The 16,169-nt window shown below is 46.2% G+C and overlaps 1 protein-coding gene across 2 annotated transcripts in view; it reads right to left on the bottom strand.

The window, feature by feature from the left end:
• Positions 1-16,169, bottom strand: part of LOC119455301 (ubiquitin carboxyl-terminal hydrolase 8-like) — a 176,348-nt gene that overhangs the window by 34,782 nt on the left and 125,397 nt on the right. For both annotated transcript variants that reach the window (XM_037716700.2, XM_049668693.1), the window contains exons 16-17: positions 10,035-10,165; positions 1,949-2,051 (exon numbers count right to left, since the gene is read on the bottom strand). In XM_037716700.2, the coding sequence (XP_037572628.1) occupies positions 1,949-2,051; positions 10,035-10,165 (234 nt within the window). The remainder of the gene's footprint in view (positions 1-1,948; positions 2,052-10,034; positions 10,166-16,169) is intronic.

The raw sequence follows: 16,169 nt of genomic DNA, 5'->3' as shown, positions 1-16,169 counted from the left end.
CACACGGCCAGCCGCCTACGCGGTGTTATGCGCGGCGATAAATGCAAGAATAAAGGCTTTAGGGGCACAATTAGGCACGAGGCGTTCTGACATTGCTGTCAGACATGTTTCACGCATGATTTCTGTTGACGACAAATGGCGATGCGGACTGATGCGGACTCCGCCGCTTCGTTTCGGTTGGACGCTAGCGCCGTTATTGCTCTTTTGCATCGCGCATTTGTGGTGCTCCGTGCATTTATTTTTGTAATCCTCCAACGTTTACATCAGCGCGCACGCTATTGGCCCCGATCTACAAATGGGAGAAATGCACATGGTGGTAAGTTACGGTCTCCGAGATTCAAGGGCAAAAGCTTAGGCGTGCTGCCTCTTTTTGGAGGCTGGGTGGTACAAGCTGCTGGTGGATTTATTGCGCAGTTTGTGTGTTCCAGTTACACAATGCGATGGTGCTTTTTGACACTCAGAAATGGGTAATGGAGGTTCTTTTGATTGGGCATGCGCCGTCTCAGCCACTTGATGAGCGCGGAACCAGGGAAAACTTATCAGTGGCTCGCGGAACCCCTGGGTTCTGCTGAACCCACTTTGTGAACCCATGGTCTAGTAGTGTAAAGCACCAAGTTCAATCAGTATTTGTAGATAATGGCAAAAGAAAACAAGGGTCTGGTTTGGCGAGACAGCCAACGGCAGAATTGATTGAGTGGTTGGGCATTTGATAGCTCTGAACAATAAAGCTGACATGGTAAATGTTTTGCACGTACTTAACATTTCCTGCCTTCCCGCTAGTTTGCCAATGTACAATAGCAAAGTTTAATAATGGCTAAGTTTCCTTTAATAGAAACTAAGCAGCCTAAAAAGCACCCACAACTAACTTCACCAAGGTCATCAAATGAATATTTTAGGTACAAACAATATGTTAAAAATGATAAACAAAGCGCTAGCATTGTTGGACACGTGCACTGGTGGGTATGCAAAGCATTCTTCATCCAGTCAAGCAGTGATTATTGTATGATTGGTTCCAGCTTCTCGGAGCTTTGACATGTTGATACAGACAATAAAAAAGGAAGGGTCTAACATTTGTTGATGCTAAAGGAGACAAGGTCGACCTCTATGGTGGTTCAAATGAGCTGATGTTTAAATGTTGATCATATCTGTCCATTATGTCTCTTTTTCATGTTCATTATTCAATTATTTTGTATTTTATTTTAATTGTATTCCAAAGGTAATTATGTCGCCCTTGTCTTCTTTAGCATTGACACTTGGTTGACTCTTTCTTTTTTGACCAAGAGCACAGGTGGGCCAATCTTGGAGAGAGTGCAGTATATGGTGCAATGTGGCTAATTTTTGACCATATTGGCACAAACTATACCTAGTTTGCGACTAATTCTCGCTTCTTCTAGACAACACCAAAGCCACCTTCTGGACACCATTGCCTTGCGTGAGCCCTGCTTAGTACAAGTGAACTAGCTCCATTTCCCAAAAGTGTGCGATATAGTGGTTTTGCCTCAACACATCTATATCTACGATGGGGCACTCTTTGCAGGAGCATACAGCAAGGTGCTTAATTTTTGACTGTATTGGTGCTAATTATGCCTGTACCATTAATTTTACTTACTCTGCGGCTAATTCTTACTTCTTGTCTCATTCATACCTATATTTGATACCTCTTGCAACTCGCTACAATGCTCTGGAGGCGGTAGTTTTTTTCTGAATGTGGTCACAAGATACACCATATGGCAAACCCGTGTGAAGTCAGCTAAGAATCTCTTCAAAAGGGGCTGGATGTCTGATATGCTGAGGTTGTTTAGATTTGGGTGTGCAGATGTTTTGCTCAAGCCCGGATGCCTGCTCGGTGCTTTACAGCACCTAGATGGCACTGAGAAGTTCCGCATAACACAGCACTTTTATTGCAAAAGAACCTACACGAATGCCATGCAAACATAAGAAGGCCAACCTTGAACCCTTTTGGTGAAACACTCTTGTCGTTGTAGTACATCTGAGCAAGCAGGTTCTTGAACTCGTGAGCCGTCTCGCCACCAGTGCTTCTATGAGAGTCCCTGCGAGGAAGTGAAAAAGGAACCCGCCATTTCATACTCCATTTGACATTTACTTCATTTTGAAACTACTTGAAAGTATGCCAAAGCACCATTCTACATCAAGAAAATTAAAACAACTAAATCCTCTTTATTTTTGAGCATGGAAATCACATTAGTACAAAAACAAAACCCAAAAAAACAAACAATAAAATAATACTTCAGTTAAAATTTAATTTGTATAGTAATTAGTATTTATAATTGGTTTGCTGAGCTATCCACACCTGGGACTTCGCTTTAGCATGTAAAAAATGCAACTACAGTCATCTTCTGGTAATTCAAACTAGACAGATTTGCTGGAATCGGAATCCAGCGATGACGAATTTGATGGCGATTTGATGGAGTCATGTGAGTCAAATTAACCAAGAGGATAAAAAAACGCTGTAACACACTGGCGATTCATTTGGCAGTATTTGCCGATTCTAACATGCCCCCGAATTGAATATGCACTCACAAAAGGACTAACGTAGAAATAACAAAGTAGAAATCGAAGGCGCACACAATTTTTTAGCAAGAGAATATAGCATTCTTCCAATTCAGGCAACAAGAAAAAGTCAAAACAAGCGAACTTTACCCTCACAGAACAGAAATGTATTTACTCAATGTCCACCGTCACCACCCTCAATCGCTGTCTACGAAGAACCAAAACATGTTTTCCTTCGTCAGGTCCACAGCACATTTGAAATTCTGCATTTGTCAGACGACTCCTCAACAATTGAAACGGGATGGTGGCCCATGACTAGACTAACAACTTCGCTAGATTGTAATGTAAAGCGTGCCATTCTTCTGAACACCAAGAACATATGACGCGACTTGTTGCCTCTCGCTTAACATAAACAATAATGTATCGCTCGAATGTGCTTTAGTAATTGGACTGAAAGCAGTGCATAATTATCATCATCCATGGTTGCTATCTTGTGATGGCAATGGTGATGACGCTGGCTAGGCTGACTCTGAAGGTAGGTTGTTGCGAATGCAGTTTTGGATTTGGTTTTGTATTGGATTGCACCTCGCAAGCAATTTTCTCAGGAATTTTTCCAGAAAAAAAGGTGCACATTAGCATCGGGTAAATACTGAAATAATTCATCCCGAGCTATAGTTTTCGCTTTAAGATCTTCCTGGGGCAGGCAGAAAACAGCCATTTTTGACAGGATATAACGTCTGTTCAGCTCATTCACTGTGCCTTATGCGCTGCCAAGATAGACACTGCTGCTACTGGAGTCACCACTGGGGTCAGCCACATGTGTGCTGACAAGCCAAGTTCCAATTAACCAGCAAAAGCCAATTTCAGGACCAAAATAATTATAGGGAAATTTATGGGTGCCGGTTGGGATATAATTACAGAAACACTTAATTAAGCAGTCAAATTAACAGAAATGTACTGTGGATCTTTTCGTTCAGTTTCCTATGCTTTTAAATCAGCAATGCCTAAATCAGCATCAATGAATGGGATTTACCTGACGCATGCTTAAACTTGGACCCACACCAACCAGACTGGCCATGTACAAAATGCTGGTATTCTAATATTGGAATATGAGTGCAAAGTGTGGGATCCAGATGAACAAAAACGTGTCCTGAAGTTAGAGGGTGTGCAATGATGCGCCTTGTGTTTCATTTTTCCCAAATATTGCATGATAACTTGGTGTCACCTCTTTATGACAGAGCAAACCTGACTTCACCGAAATTATGAACGAAACAGAAAAGGATGAATTTTTTTATAGCATCGTAAGTGAACTTGAGCAAGTAAAAGACAGTGGTGCAACAGCCAAAATAGGATTTGGAGCAATTTTTGGAGCACGAAAATCCTGCTTTTGGAGCAGGAAAATCTAAATTTGGAGCAGGTTAAGGAAAACAAAAACCTCCGTTTCGGAGCACTAAATCCCAAATTTGGAGCAGTTTCACAAAGAACGCTTGCTCATAAAACGCCATTAAATTTACCCCGCATATAAACGCTCAGGTAAATGAGGTTGCTTTGGATTTCTGAAAAAAAAAAGTGCATTCATTACGCGAGTGTATACAGTAATTCACATTAGCAGCGTAGGTGAGGGCAGGGGCGCGATCGGAGATCGTTGTTCGGAGTGCGCGTTCAGTTTTGTGTGCACGGTTGACCTAGGCCGTGCCCGGCAAAATTCAATGCGCGCTCCAAACGACCTCGATCGTGCCCCAGCAGTGCACTGCATGCAACTTTTTCCGCCAAACATGTGGAAAGTACACATGCATTTCTTCGCGAGTGGTTCCCTTTCGGATTATTTAAAAAAAATTTTTCCTGACTACGTGTCGCGGCGTTCCGGCGGTAGTCGAAACATGCAGCGACTGTTTGACAATCTTTCGGCGTTTCGGCGGTGTACAGCGAAAATCGGCGCCATTTCAGTGAAACGCGGTGCCTGTCACAGCGTGAAACCGAAACTTTGCTAGTTTTATGGATTGCTTCACCTACAAAGCTGACGCCCTCAGTGCCGGGTCGCTTGCTGTACCGTACAAGCTAGTTTCCCGTGGAGTATTCGTACCCGCTCCGCTTGTGACCGCGCGCACGGATACAGCGAAGATCTTGTTGAGTCTACGCAGCAATGGCGAACTACTTTCGTTATTGCAAGCAACACGCACTCTGTGTCTCCGCGAGATTTTACTGCATATACAATACGCCGCACTGCAACCAGCAGCAAAAATATTCTTCGGCGCCGACCACCAAACATGCCAACGTCTCATCTGGGCATGCATGTGTATGGTGGCTAAAAGTAGCATGTGTTTGGATCTCGTCTGCACTACTGGATTGGATGGCGATGTCCAAGCTGCAGGTTGCCAATGCGGTCTTTGTTTCCTGCTAAAACTAGCGCAACCGAGAAATTTCGCAGCAGGTCGGGCGTTTTGGCGCAGCGTGGCGCAATTTCCACATATATCACGGTTTTGGCACAGCTCAGCGCAAAAATATGAAGTTGTATCAAAATGGTGCAATTGGCGCAGCTGTTGCACCCCTGAAAAGAGCATCGCTGTATAAATGAGATGAAGTGGCGGGTAACAAGAAATAAACTTGCTAAGGTTGTGCAATCGAACTTCTAGCAAGAAATAAACATGATAGGAATGTGCGGTAGGAGGACAGCATTTTGAAGTGTGCAGGCATCGAAAGCAGTGCTTGTGTCGGTGTGCGGGGCCGAAAAGCGCGAATGTGCGCGCGATTGGTGCGCGGGTCTCGGAAGATCGGCTTGAGCAACGGGGCCGGCAAGCTGAACAGAGCGGGACAGCACGGTCGTCTCTCGCCGGGCACTGTGGATCGAGCGGTTGGCCATGTCCCGACGTCATCAGTCATGACCCTGCTAAACCGGGCTTCGCCCCCGCTCACAGTACTCGGAGGCTGAGCTACCTGGCAGATCCCGCCGTGGCAGGGCTTCGCCCCGGCTCCTGTTGCTGCCGAGATAGGCCGCCCTATGCGTTGCGTTTATCGCCTTTCCTCAACCGCCAAGGCCGAGCTGCACCCCGGCTCCGGTAACTGTTGCAGCGATGTGCGGCTGAGCTACGCCCCAGCCGTACTGAGGTTGGAACTGTGAGTGGTTGCAGCACCTGACTGAGATTAGCGACAATAGCGCGGCAAACATGTGTAATGTACTACCCGTACTTAGTTTGTGTAGTCCCATGTCTGCTGTTCATGTATAAATTCGTTCCTCTCCGTCATTGGGTGATTCTTTAGTACGTCCAGCTGACCTGTGACCACACATTTGGCCAGAGTATGTCAAAGAGATCACACTTCTTAAAAACTGTTACAGGTACTTGTTCTTTTTACGAATGGCCCGGGAGTGGAACGAACTGCTGAAACCTGTTGTCAGTGAGAGTAGTCTTTAATTTAAGAATGTCTTTCTTAGTAGGGCGTGTTCTTGTCTCGTCTGACTGTAACGCTTCTAATTCGGACCTGGTCTTAGTGCCAAAGACAAAGGCACCAATTGTAATTCCTGCAAGAACGTTGTATTGTTGTAATAGTATATTGCTGTAACACATAATATTGTTGTATGGTTGCACATATAAAAATGCAGATATTGTAACCCACTCCTATTTTGACCCAATAAGGGGATGATAGTACATTCAAACAAAATAAATAAACAACTCGGGTGCAACAGGAGTTTGCTTCCTTCTCTGCGGCTGCAAGACGACGTCACGCATGAACTGACTGTGCCCTCATTGGTGCGTTCTGTGAGCATCATCCACTGAGGGCTCTGCTCCAGAGCGGAGCAGAGCCCTCAGTGGGCAAACATGATCACTCGAATGTGCCTCCGTTATCGAGACTGCACCAATGAACGACTTGGGCATCGGCCTCCGCCAACATTATTCTCTCGATATCCTTGCACGGTGAGTCAAGCTTCCTCGATTCCTCAGAGTGTTCAATTGACAGGTTGCATTCCCCGTATATCGGCTAGCTGGCTTATTGCACACAAGGTGCAATAAATGCCCTTTTGCGTTTGCACTACTGCACTGTGTGCCGTGCTCTTTGTTTCTAGAACTTCTGAGAGCCCATAGAACTTAACCTAGCACTGGGAGTTTTATGCAGTGCCACTCACGGCCATCACTGCCGATGTGAAACATCCTGTAAACCGCAGGCATCGTGTAGTAAGTGATCTTAGGATAAAGAAACTGGTCGAAATACTGAAGACACCAGAAGGCCTGTTCTGTAACAGGTTATAGCCTACATAGACAGTCAGCTTCCGTTAATTCGAACACGGCAGGACTGCCGAAATTGATCAATTTATCCGACGGGTCGAATTAAAAAAGATGCAGAAAAAAATCCGATGACACCTAAGCACTTATGAGTTGAGAATGCGAAAGCATAATGTCCGATTGAATGCCGCTGAGTGGTCCTTTGAGTTATGAACTCCTCACCGGCAAGCAAGCGTGTTGAGACGCTTGGTGCATTTTGATTTAACCATACCAAGGTGCCGTTAAAACACAGGCGAGAGCTTGAGCCACCAAGGAACGCATGGATAACACATGCTTCCAAAAGCGAGAGTAAGGGTGATGTGGCGTCGCAGCGATGCCCGCTTCCCTCACGCACTACCTGGTGTGCTAGCACGGCAACAGTTGTTGACTTTCGCTCGCTCTGCTCTGTCGAGGTGCGCTCGTGAAGTGTCATTGCAGCCAATGCAAAATTAGCTGCCGTTTCAATCCTACAGATGACAGGTGCCCCTTTTTTTCTCTCAGTCAGCCATCTGATGCTTTCGCATCAAAATGCCTAAACACACCACTGATTCATTTGCCAGTATTTGCCGGATTCTCCCATGCCCCCAAATCAGACGTGCACCCACTTACTATGTCCAAAGTAGAAAAGCAACATGGAAACATAAACACTCCTAAAAAAGTAGAAATATAAAGCACATCCGATTTTTTTTACCAAGAAGAATGGGCAAGGGGTTCGCAAGTGTTGCACAATGGTGGCCGCCTTTTTAAAGTCAGCTTCGCCGCAATACATGGGTGTTATGCGGCAAAGCATAACAACACAATGAATGCTGTTTTGGTTTCATATCCGAGTGCACCATGCTGGCAATTTTTGGCCCAATTTTCTTGAACAAAAAACAAACAAAAAATGCACGGATTAGAATCAGGTAAATACCATAATCAGACATTGCGAGTGCCGGTTTCTGCTTGAAAATCTTCTTAGGGCAGGCTGAAAATAGCCGTTTTCGACAGAAAATGATGTGCGTTATGTGAGCCATTGTTTATGGCGGTATGAGCCATTGCATTCGTCTTACATGACGGATGGACAGGTTTCCTCGTTGTGTAGGCATAGAAATGATTACGCATTGAAGACACAGGAGATGCCACTAAAAGGGGTCGCTACTGAGGTCACCATAGGGGACAGGGCCCAGGCTTGTGCATGCCGACTGATCAAGTTCGAATTATCCGGTGAAGGCCAGTTTCAGTATCGAAAAGAGAAAGGTTGGGCTTATTCATAGAAATGCATGGGCACTGGCCGGGACCTTCAATCGGAATCGAATTAACTGAAAAATCGAATTAACCGGGATCAAGTTAACTGAAAGATCGAATTAACCTGAGTCAAATTAACGAGGGTCTACTGTATATCCCCTTCAAGTGCCAGTTATTCCAGTCTATTGAAAAGTTAGTCCTACTATATTTCACGCATCTTCAGAATCGTGAAACTCTAACAGTTGCAGAACATGGAAAGAATGATACATTATTCAGCGTATTTTGTGAAGTGAACTGTTAACACTTTCCTGCTCTGGGAAAAACAGTAGTTTTCAAATAGTTTAGGAAAAGCTTTTTTTTTTTTTTTCATGCCATAGAAAATGCTTGATAGTAAAGTGTATGGTATCAAATTGTAGAGGAATAAATGATCTTTTCAATGATATTAGTCTCAAACAACTGATTTATTAAAAATATTATGAAACACATTAACCAAACAAAAATATATTAACCAAAATAAAAGATTTATGAAACCATCAATGCTGCTTTGCACAAAATGAACATTAAAAAAAGTTCAAAATATACATTTTGAACATAAGGGCCATATGCAATACTCCTGCAAATAAAGCTGTGTGAGTACAAAATTTCTTTAACTAGTACATAGCAAAATGTTAGCCTTAATTACTACCGTGCCACTGGGAAAAGCAATTCCTTGATGTGGTGAAACATAGGTTTGCTGCACATGTTTTGCGGAAAACAAATAAATTTTTTTTTTTTTTCGTAGCACAATTTACACTTTCTGTATCTTTAAATTTTTTGTGGCCTGTGCCGGCAGGTCGAATTAAAAACTGCCTCTGATTTGCACTCCTAGAGGGAACAACAGAAGGAACAATGGGGTCCGCAAGATGTGGCTCATCAAATCTGAGTTCAATCAGTTCCTGTCTGAGTGTGAACTGGTCACAGCACAATCTTGTTGACAATTCTGGCACTTGGGGATGCTGCTGACGATGCTCGCTAAAGAGGATAAAGCTATCATTCGCTACAGTTGTATCGATACAGTGAAATGCACAGACTTCATGAACACATTGTAGCATCCGATGAGTTGGTCTGATTTATCAACTCCGAGCACTTACGTGTTGTATTTGGCAATGAGCACCAGCTTCCTCACTCAAACTTATGTCCACTTAGTGCCTACTTTCTTTTCTTTACTTTGCAAGACCGAATTTGTTCGCTGTGTGCGCTGTTGACATCATGTTCACAGTCCACCTGTCTTTCCAGCGCAGGTACAAAACATCCTGCTCCCGCAGCCCTCAAATATCCACTCTTTTTGCCTTTTTTTTTTCCACTACGCATCTTTGAGTTGTTGCATATTTCTTTGATTATTTCTGTGGTGAAAAAAACAGAAGAAAGTAATCGATGGCTCTTACGAAACACTGCGCAGTGTCACACTTGGGGGCTACAGCTGAGTCTGGGAACACACGTCTCGACAATGTGCACCTGTATCTCAATACATGAGCATTTTTACATTTCGCCTACATCGAAATGTAGTGGAATCCGTCCCACAGTATTGTACTGCATACACTCGTGTAAGTGCCGCATTTTTTTCGCAATCTTGACAAGATCACCCCCTTTTCACAAGGCGTAATAAGTGAATACTATTGTTTTCATAATTGAGTTATTGTTCACACTTGTGCACTATGTACCTGCTGCCCATCTAGTCCACATCACTGTTGCTGCCGTCATTTCTCAGGCTCGGTTCAGCAGCACACCCGTGGATACAGTTGTCCTCTGCGCCATGGCGTTTAATACGCCTGTGACTAAGTTTTTCAACATAATGTTTGAAGAAATTGCACACCCATGCACCGTCTTTGGACATCTAAATATTCTTTTCTTTTCTTTTTCTTCCAATTTTAGGTAGTCAAGTTGCGACTTTTACATGAGTGCGGCCCTTATCTATACGGTATTCAGCAGGAGAAAGCCGCAGCCACTGAGAAACACTGTTGGATGGCCATTCGCTCGTGGCAGACCAATCGCAGCTTGGCTTACCTATTGATGTCTCCTTTGTACCGGTCAGACAGGAAGTGCAGAGCCAGGGGGATGGTGTTGGCCAAGCATTGGAGTGTCGCATTCATGTAGCACGTGTTACCCAGGTTGCGAAGTCCCGCCGACCGCTTGAACTGTCAGCAAGAGGACAAGTCATTTCACCACGAGAAGGAACAGATAAAATTCATTGCAACAAATTCAACAGGCAATGAGTAGAATCGAAGCGTGACAGGAAGACAGGGCCGACAACCAGGACACACATGGGCAAGCACTCACTTCCAATTAGATCACTTGGCGGTCACTTGGAAGCCTACTGTCACACGTCCGGGTTCAAACCAGAATTTGACAAGTGCATTTGACAAGCGCAGAATTTGACAAGTACAATTTTACGAGACTAGAGAAATCGCAGAGGCAGCGAGAATTCAAGGTGAGCAAGGTCTGTGCGTTAGCATGCTGCCAATCCACTACTTCAGAAGGAATTAGGCTTTCTGAGTGTCGATCCCGCACCACCCATGCAGTAGCGTTGAGCTGTGCATGTTTTATTGGTGCCCTTTCTGTATTCCTTTTTTTTTTTACAAAGCCCCTCATATATATAATCGTGTTGTCTCACTCAAAAAATTTTGTGGGAAGTTAGCACATGTCAGGGTCTGTCCTAGTTGTTCCCGTCCTGCTTTCACGCTTGAACTCTACACGTTATAAAATACCAACTAGCTAGCTCAAAATTCCTGTAGAATGCAATGTGGTTTGTGATGCAATGCGATTTGCAAATGTACAAATGAAGTGAAAAATAATTAATTAAATTGTTGGGTTTTACTCGCCAAAACGCCGATATGATTATAAGGCAAGCCGTAGCGGGAGACTTCGGAATAATTTTGACCACCCGGGGTTCTTTACCATGCGCCCACTGCTTGGTACACGGGTGTTATTGAATTTGTCCCTCGTTTAAATGCGGTCACAGCAACTGGGATTTGATCCCATGCCTTCGAGGTTAGCAGCATAACGTCATAGCTACTATGCCAATGACAAACACTTTCAGTTTACTTGTACTGCTTATTTACTAGAGCGGGAACAGAAGCTAAAGGCTATACAGCCTGACAAAGGCCCCTGCTCCTAACGACATGTTTGCTTGATCATAGTAAATACTTTCAAAGCTTTGAAGTGGCCCTGTATGATGCAATAGCAATGTGTTCATGCAACTAGAAAACAACAAACATACTCACTTCATGACTTTATCAAGACATCGGCAGTGCCATCGAGGAGTAGTAGCCCATCCCTTGTGTTTGCTGTTTTACCCACCGAAATGAAATGAGCATGTTCATTGCTTTCTAGTTGCATGAACACATTGCTATTGCATCGTACAGGGCCATTTGAAAGCTTTGAAAGTATTTACTATAATCAAGCAAACATGTTGTCGTTAGGAGCAGGGGCCTTTATCAGGCTGTGTAGCCTTTAGCTTCTGCTCCCGCTCTAGTGAATAAGCAGGACAAATAAACTGAAACTGTTCGTCGTTACACAACTAGAATGCTTAGCCAGTGCTGCAGCCATACCAAGTGCTGATAAGTAAAAGTTATTGAAACTTGCTAATTTCAGTCTTTGACGTTTTTAGAATACAATACAATCCATCTCTAGTGATAAAAAATCGAGCCTAAGAAAATGGCTTCAAAATCCATGACATCGTGTCAAGCTATAGTCGGATACAACTTTAGAAGACAGCGGCATTTGCCCCTCAAAGGCGGATGCACACGAGCTGGCACCAATAGGCGCGCACTTCAGGTGACGTCATGAGCCGGACGGCCGGTGTCCCCGCGGTCCCCACCACTGTGGTCCCCACCGACAGAGAACATGCCTAACATGGCCGCCCTCGCTTCGAACTGGGCCGAGTCGCGTCAGCTCTGTGCGCCTCCCTTCGTCAGAGTGAATTCGAATTGTTTGTGGTGGTCTGTCATGCCGGAAATATTATTGTGAGCTTATGATGCACAATTTGTGCCGCGTGCTTTTGTTCTGAGCCGTGAGCCGGCGAAGAAAGATTGCAGCGAACATCAGTGACGCTGCGCTTCGTGTGGAAACAGGATCCCGCGGCGACATACCGCTGCAAACAAACATCGTACGTGTTTGTTCCGTGATATTTTGTTTTTCTCCTATGTGAAGTTACGATGAGGAGAGTTCGCCAAAGTCTGGTACCTACTGTGAGCGGCGGGTGTGTTTGTGTACTGTGCCCCATGCGTTTCTCGTCGGACGTGGTGAAGTGATGGAGCAAAACCATTATCAGGATAAATGAGAAAAGCGTGCGCGGATGAAACCAACCTGCGAGTTTCTCAACAGAAAAGATTTGTGAAAGCAACCTCCAACGCAAAGATTCGTTGCTACCAGTTCAGCGTGAAAACGACCGATCGTTGGCAGCAGTGTGATAAGATAGCTGAGCGTCTAGCAGCGTCGTTCGAGTGTTGTGTAGCACCGTCGATTGATTGCTTTCCACCAATGCTAACAATCAGTGACTAACACACGCTCCTTGAGCGAATGTCATTGGATTGTTAATGGTCAGGTGTTTGGAAGCAGTGTTTGTTTCCTTAATGTCAGCCTGAATGCTAATATAAAATTATGACTGATACACTGGTGCCGTTGCAAGGGAGCTTGGCATGTATTCGCGTCGCTGTGTGGCTTAGAACTCTTCGCTCACTGCACGCACCAGCTTTAGAAAGCTTGCTGTGATACAATGGCGCATAAGCTGTGCTGTTAGCGCTCGACTTGCTTTCCCACAACACAGCTTTGCGCTTTGTCGTGATATGTCGCTACTAAAAAATTCCTACGACAGTGAAGGCAACAGAGCCAATGTGTGCATTAAAAAAAAGTACGACCAAGTAGGCACAGCTGCTTGTGAACCGACTCCTAATAGTTCTACTCGCGTCTGCGTTAAATGTGTGTGCGTGTTTTCTTGTGTGTTTGTGTATATTTGTTATTTTGCCCTTTTTTGTATTTTAGATCTTAGTTTTCGCGTTTGTGTTCATGTGTGTGAATATGTGAGTTCTTCCGTGCGTGTATGTATTTATTCCTATTTCTATCCTTTTATCTTTGCTTTTGTTCTTGTAAGCATGCTGCAGCCACAACTTACTTTGCAATTCCATTAACTCGTCTCATTCAAAGCACCAAGTCGAGTGAATAGCAGGGCTGGCCTCTTCGATGTCATTAAAGCCATTCTCTCTTGTCTACCTTGCCTCCTCCGTCTGCCACCTTGCTTTGTTTTCTCCTACTATTCTGACCTTGCTTCTTGTGCTGTTGCTGCAACGTGATTAGCCAACTTGCACCAAAGAAAGTTCTATCAGCTGTGACAACAGAAACATTGACAGATACAAAATGTTAAAAGCATCACGTGGCTTGCATAGTTACTTCGTCTCTTACCCCTGTTAATGTGTTTATGCATCAGTGCATACAGTAGCTTGCCAGAAGTGCATATGAAAAGGTGCCATATTGCTACGGAACAGTATTTGCCTTGACGAAGAGGCGAGCAGTGTGAAGACGACGACGAAGATCAGAGGCTACTGCGGGCTGTGGCTTCTTGGCCAAGTGCGGCGCATTTCTTTGTAAATATACTTGTATATAGCTTTTCGTCTGCGTCTTCCTACGTAACATATCTGGTGGAGGTGGACGTTCCCTGTACCTCGTCACGGAGCTTCGCAGTGGACGGTACGTCGAGTCTTCCGTCATGGCTCCCGCCGACGACAGCTCGACTCAGCCAGCTCCGACACCTGCTGCCACTTCGACGACCTACATCGCTCTCCCCGCTTCCCGCGATCCTGGCGTATTCTCGGGCAAAGATGGGGAAGACGTCGACGACTGGATCAGCCTGTACGAACACGTCAGCCGCAATAACCGGTGGGACCCTACTATCATGCTCGCCAACGCACTCTTTTACCTCGGTGGCACACCTCGAGTTTGGTTTCGGACACACGAAGAGGAGATCACCAGTTGGGATTCACTTAAGCAAAAGCTCCGAGACTTGTTCGGAAACCCCTACGGTCACCAACTTGCCGCGCAGAGGGCGTTATCCGGCCGTGTGCAGACGTCCACAGAGCCCTACGTCACATACATCCAAGACGTCTTGGCTCTGTGCCGCAAAGTTGACGCACACATGACTGAGCCAGACAAGGTTTCCCACATCCTCAAAGGCATTGCCGATGACGCCTTCAACTTGCTCGTATTCAACAACGTGGCGACCGTGGATGCAGTTATAAAAGAGTGTCGCCGCCTGGAACTCGCTAAAAGCCGACGTATCGACCAGCACTTTGCCCGTCTGCCCAACACCCCAGCGACATCTTCCTGTGCCGACGCTCCTCGTCCCAACAACACTGGTGATGTTACCCGGATCGTCCGGCGTGAGATTGAGGCCGCCTATCCGGCTGCCTTACACTCCAGCTCCTCCAACGCACCTGCAATCACGGTTTCCCTGATCCAGGCAGTTGTCCGCCAGGAGTTCGCGAACATGGGTCTTCACACCGTCTGCTCGGCCCATCGCCCTGATACCCATCCGGCTTCTTCGATTACGCCCCGTCCCACATCTTATTACCCACCACGCTTCCGCAACCCATCTGAATGGCGCACTGCTGACGACAAGCCCATTTGTTTTCACTGCCGTAGAATCGGGCACATTTCTCGCCACTGTCGCAGTCGTTGGAGTTCCCCGACCCGGTCTACTTATACTGCCTACTCTCGCCCAGGTGGCCCTTCTCGACCCTATGCAGCACGCTCCGATAATGCCGCCACTGATTCTCCTGCGCCGAACCGCCCCTATTCTCGTTCGCCTTCGCCCCAACGACGACAATCTCGCTCTCCTCAGCCCCGTCGCTCCTATTCGCCGACTCCCTTCGGACGCCGCTCCCAGCCGGAAAACTAGACGATGCAGCGCCTCGAGGTGACGCTGCATTGCTCCATACGCCGCCAAATCCTCTACTGACGTTGCCCACTCATCTGAACCTTCTTGACGTGCAAGTCGACGGTGTTTCTGTATCTGCTCTTATAGACACTGGGGCGCATGTATCCGTAATGAGTGCTGACCTTCGTAACCGGCTGAAGGAGATACTCACACACCCCACGACGCCTGTTGTCCGTGTCGCCGATGGCGGAACAGCCCCCGTAATTGGTATGTGTGCCGCCCGCGTCTCCTTCGCCGATCGCTCCACTATCGTGCTATTCACAGTCATCGCCCACTGTCCCCACGACATCATCCTCGGCTTGGACTTCCTCTCCGCGCATTCTGCTCTCATCGACTGTTCCGCCAGTACTCTCCGCCTTGACCTGCCTGTTCTGGATCCCTCTGAACCACACCCTAGTCGCCTCCGTTCCGTCGACTTCGTTCGCTTGCCACCTTCGGCACTGACCTACGTTGACTTAGTGTCATCCCCACCAGTGCCCGACGGTCACTACATCGCGGCTCCCATGCAAGACGTCCTGCTTACACACGGGATCACAGTGCCTCATACAGTTTTATCTATTACGGTGAATTGCGTCTGCCTGCCCGTGGTCAATTTTGGCTTGACGGCACAAGTGCTGCCACGCGGGATGTCTCTGGCCCAGCTTTGCTCATTCGAGGATCACTCAGTAGCATCTATTGCAGTAGACGACAATTCAGCCGATCCTCCTCTACCATCGCAGTCGGCAACTTGTGCCATTGCCGGCTTACAGAAAATGATTGCGCCCGACATGCCGTCCGAGCACGCTCGTGAGCTCTACCGCGTTTTGTTATCCTATCACGATATTTTTGACTTTAACGATCGTCCCTTGGCCCAAACTACAGCTGTTAAACATCGCATTAATACCGGCGATGCCCCTCCTATTCATCGCCGCCCGTATCGAGTGTCCCCGGCTGAGCGTCAAGTTATTCACGCTGAAGTTCGCAAAATGCTTGCCAAGAACATTATTGAACCATCGTGTAGTCCATGGGCGTCACCTGTTGTACTTGTAAAGAAGAAGGATGGCTCATGGCGCTGTTGCGTGGATTATCGGCACCTGAACAGGGTTACCAAAAAGGACGTGTATCCCCTACCTCGGATTGATGACGCCCTTGACTGCCTCCACGGTGCTCGCTATTTCTCCTCTATTGACCTTCGCTCCGGCTACTGGCAGATTGCCGTGGACGATCTAGAC

Source organism: Dermacentor silvarum, chromosome 6 (assembly GCF_013339745.2).
Source record: "Dermacentor silvarum isolate Dsil-2018 chromosome 6, BIME_Dsil_1.4, whole genome shotgun sequence".
NCBI classification, from domain to species: Eukaryota; Metazoa; Arthropoda; class Arachnida; order Ixodida; family Ixodidae; genus Dermacentor; species Dermacentor silvarum.
This window is presented reverse-complemented; position numbering and strand designations above follow the sequence as displayed.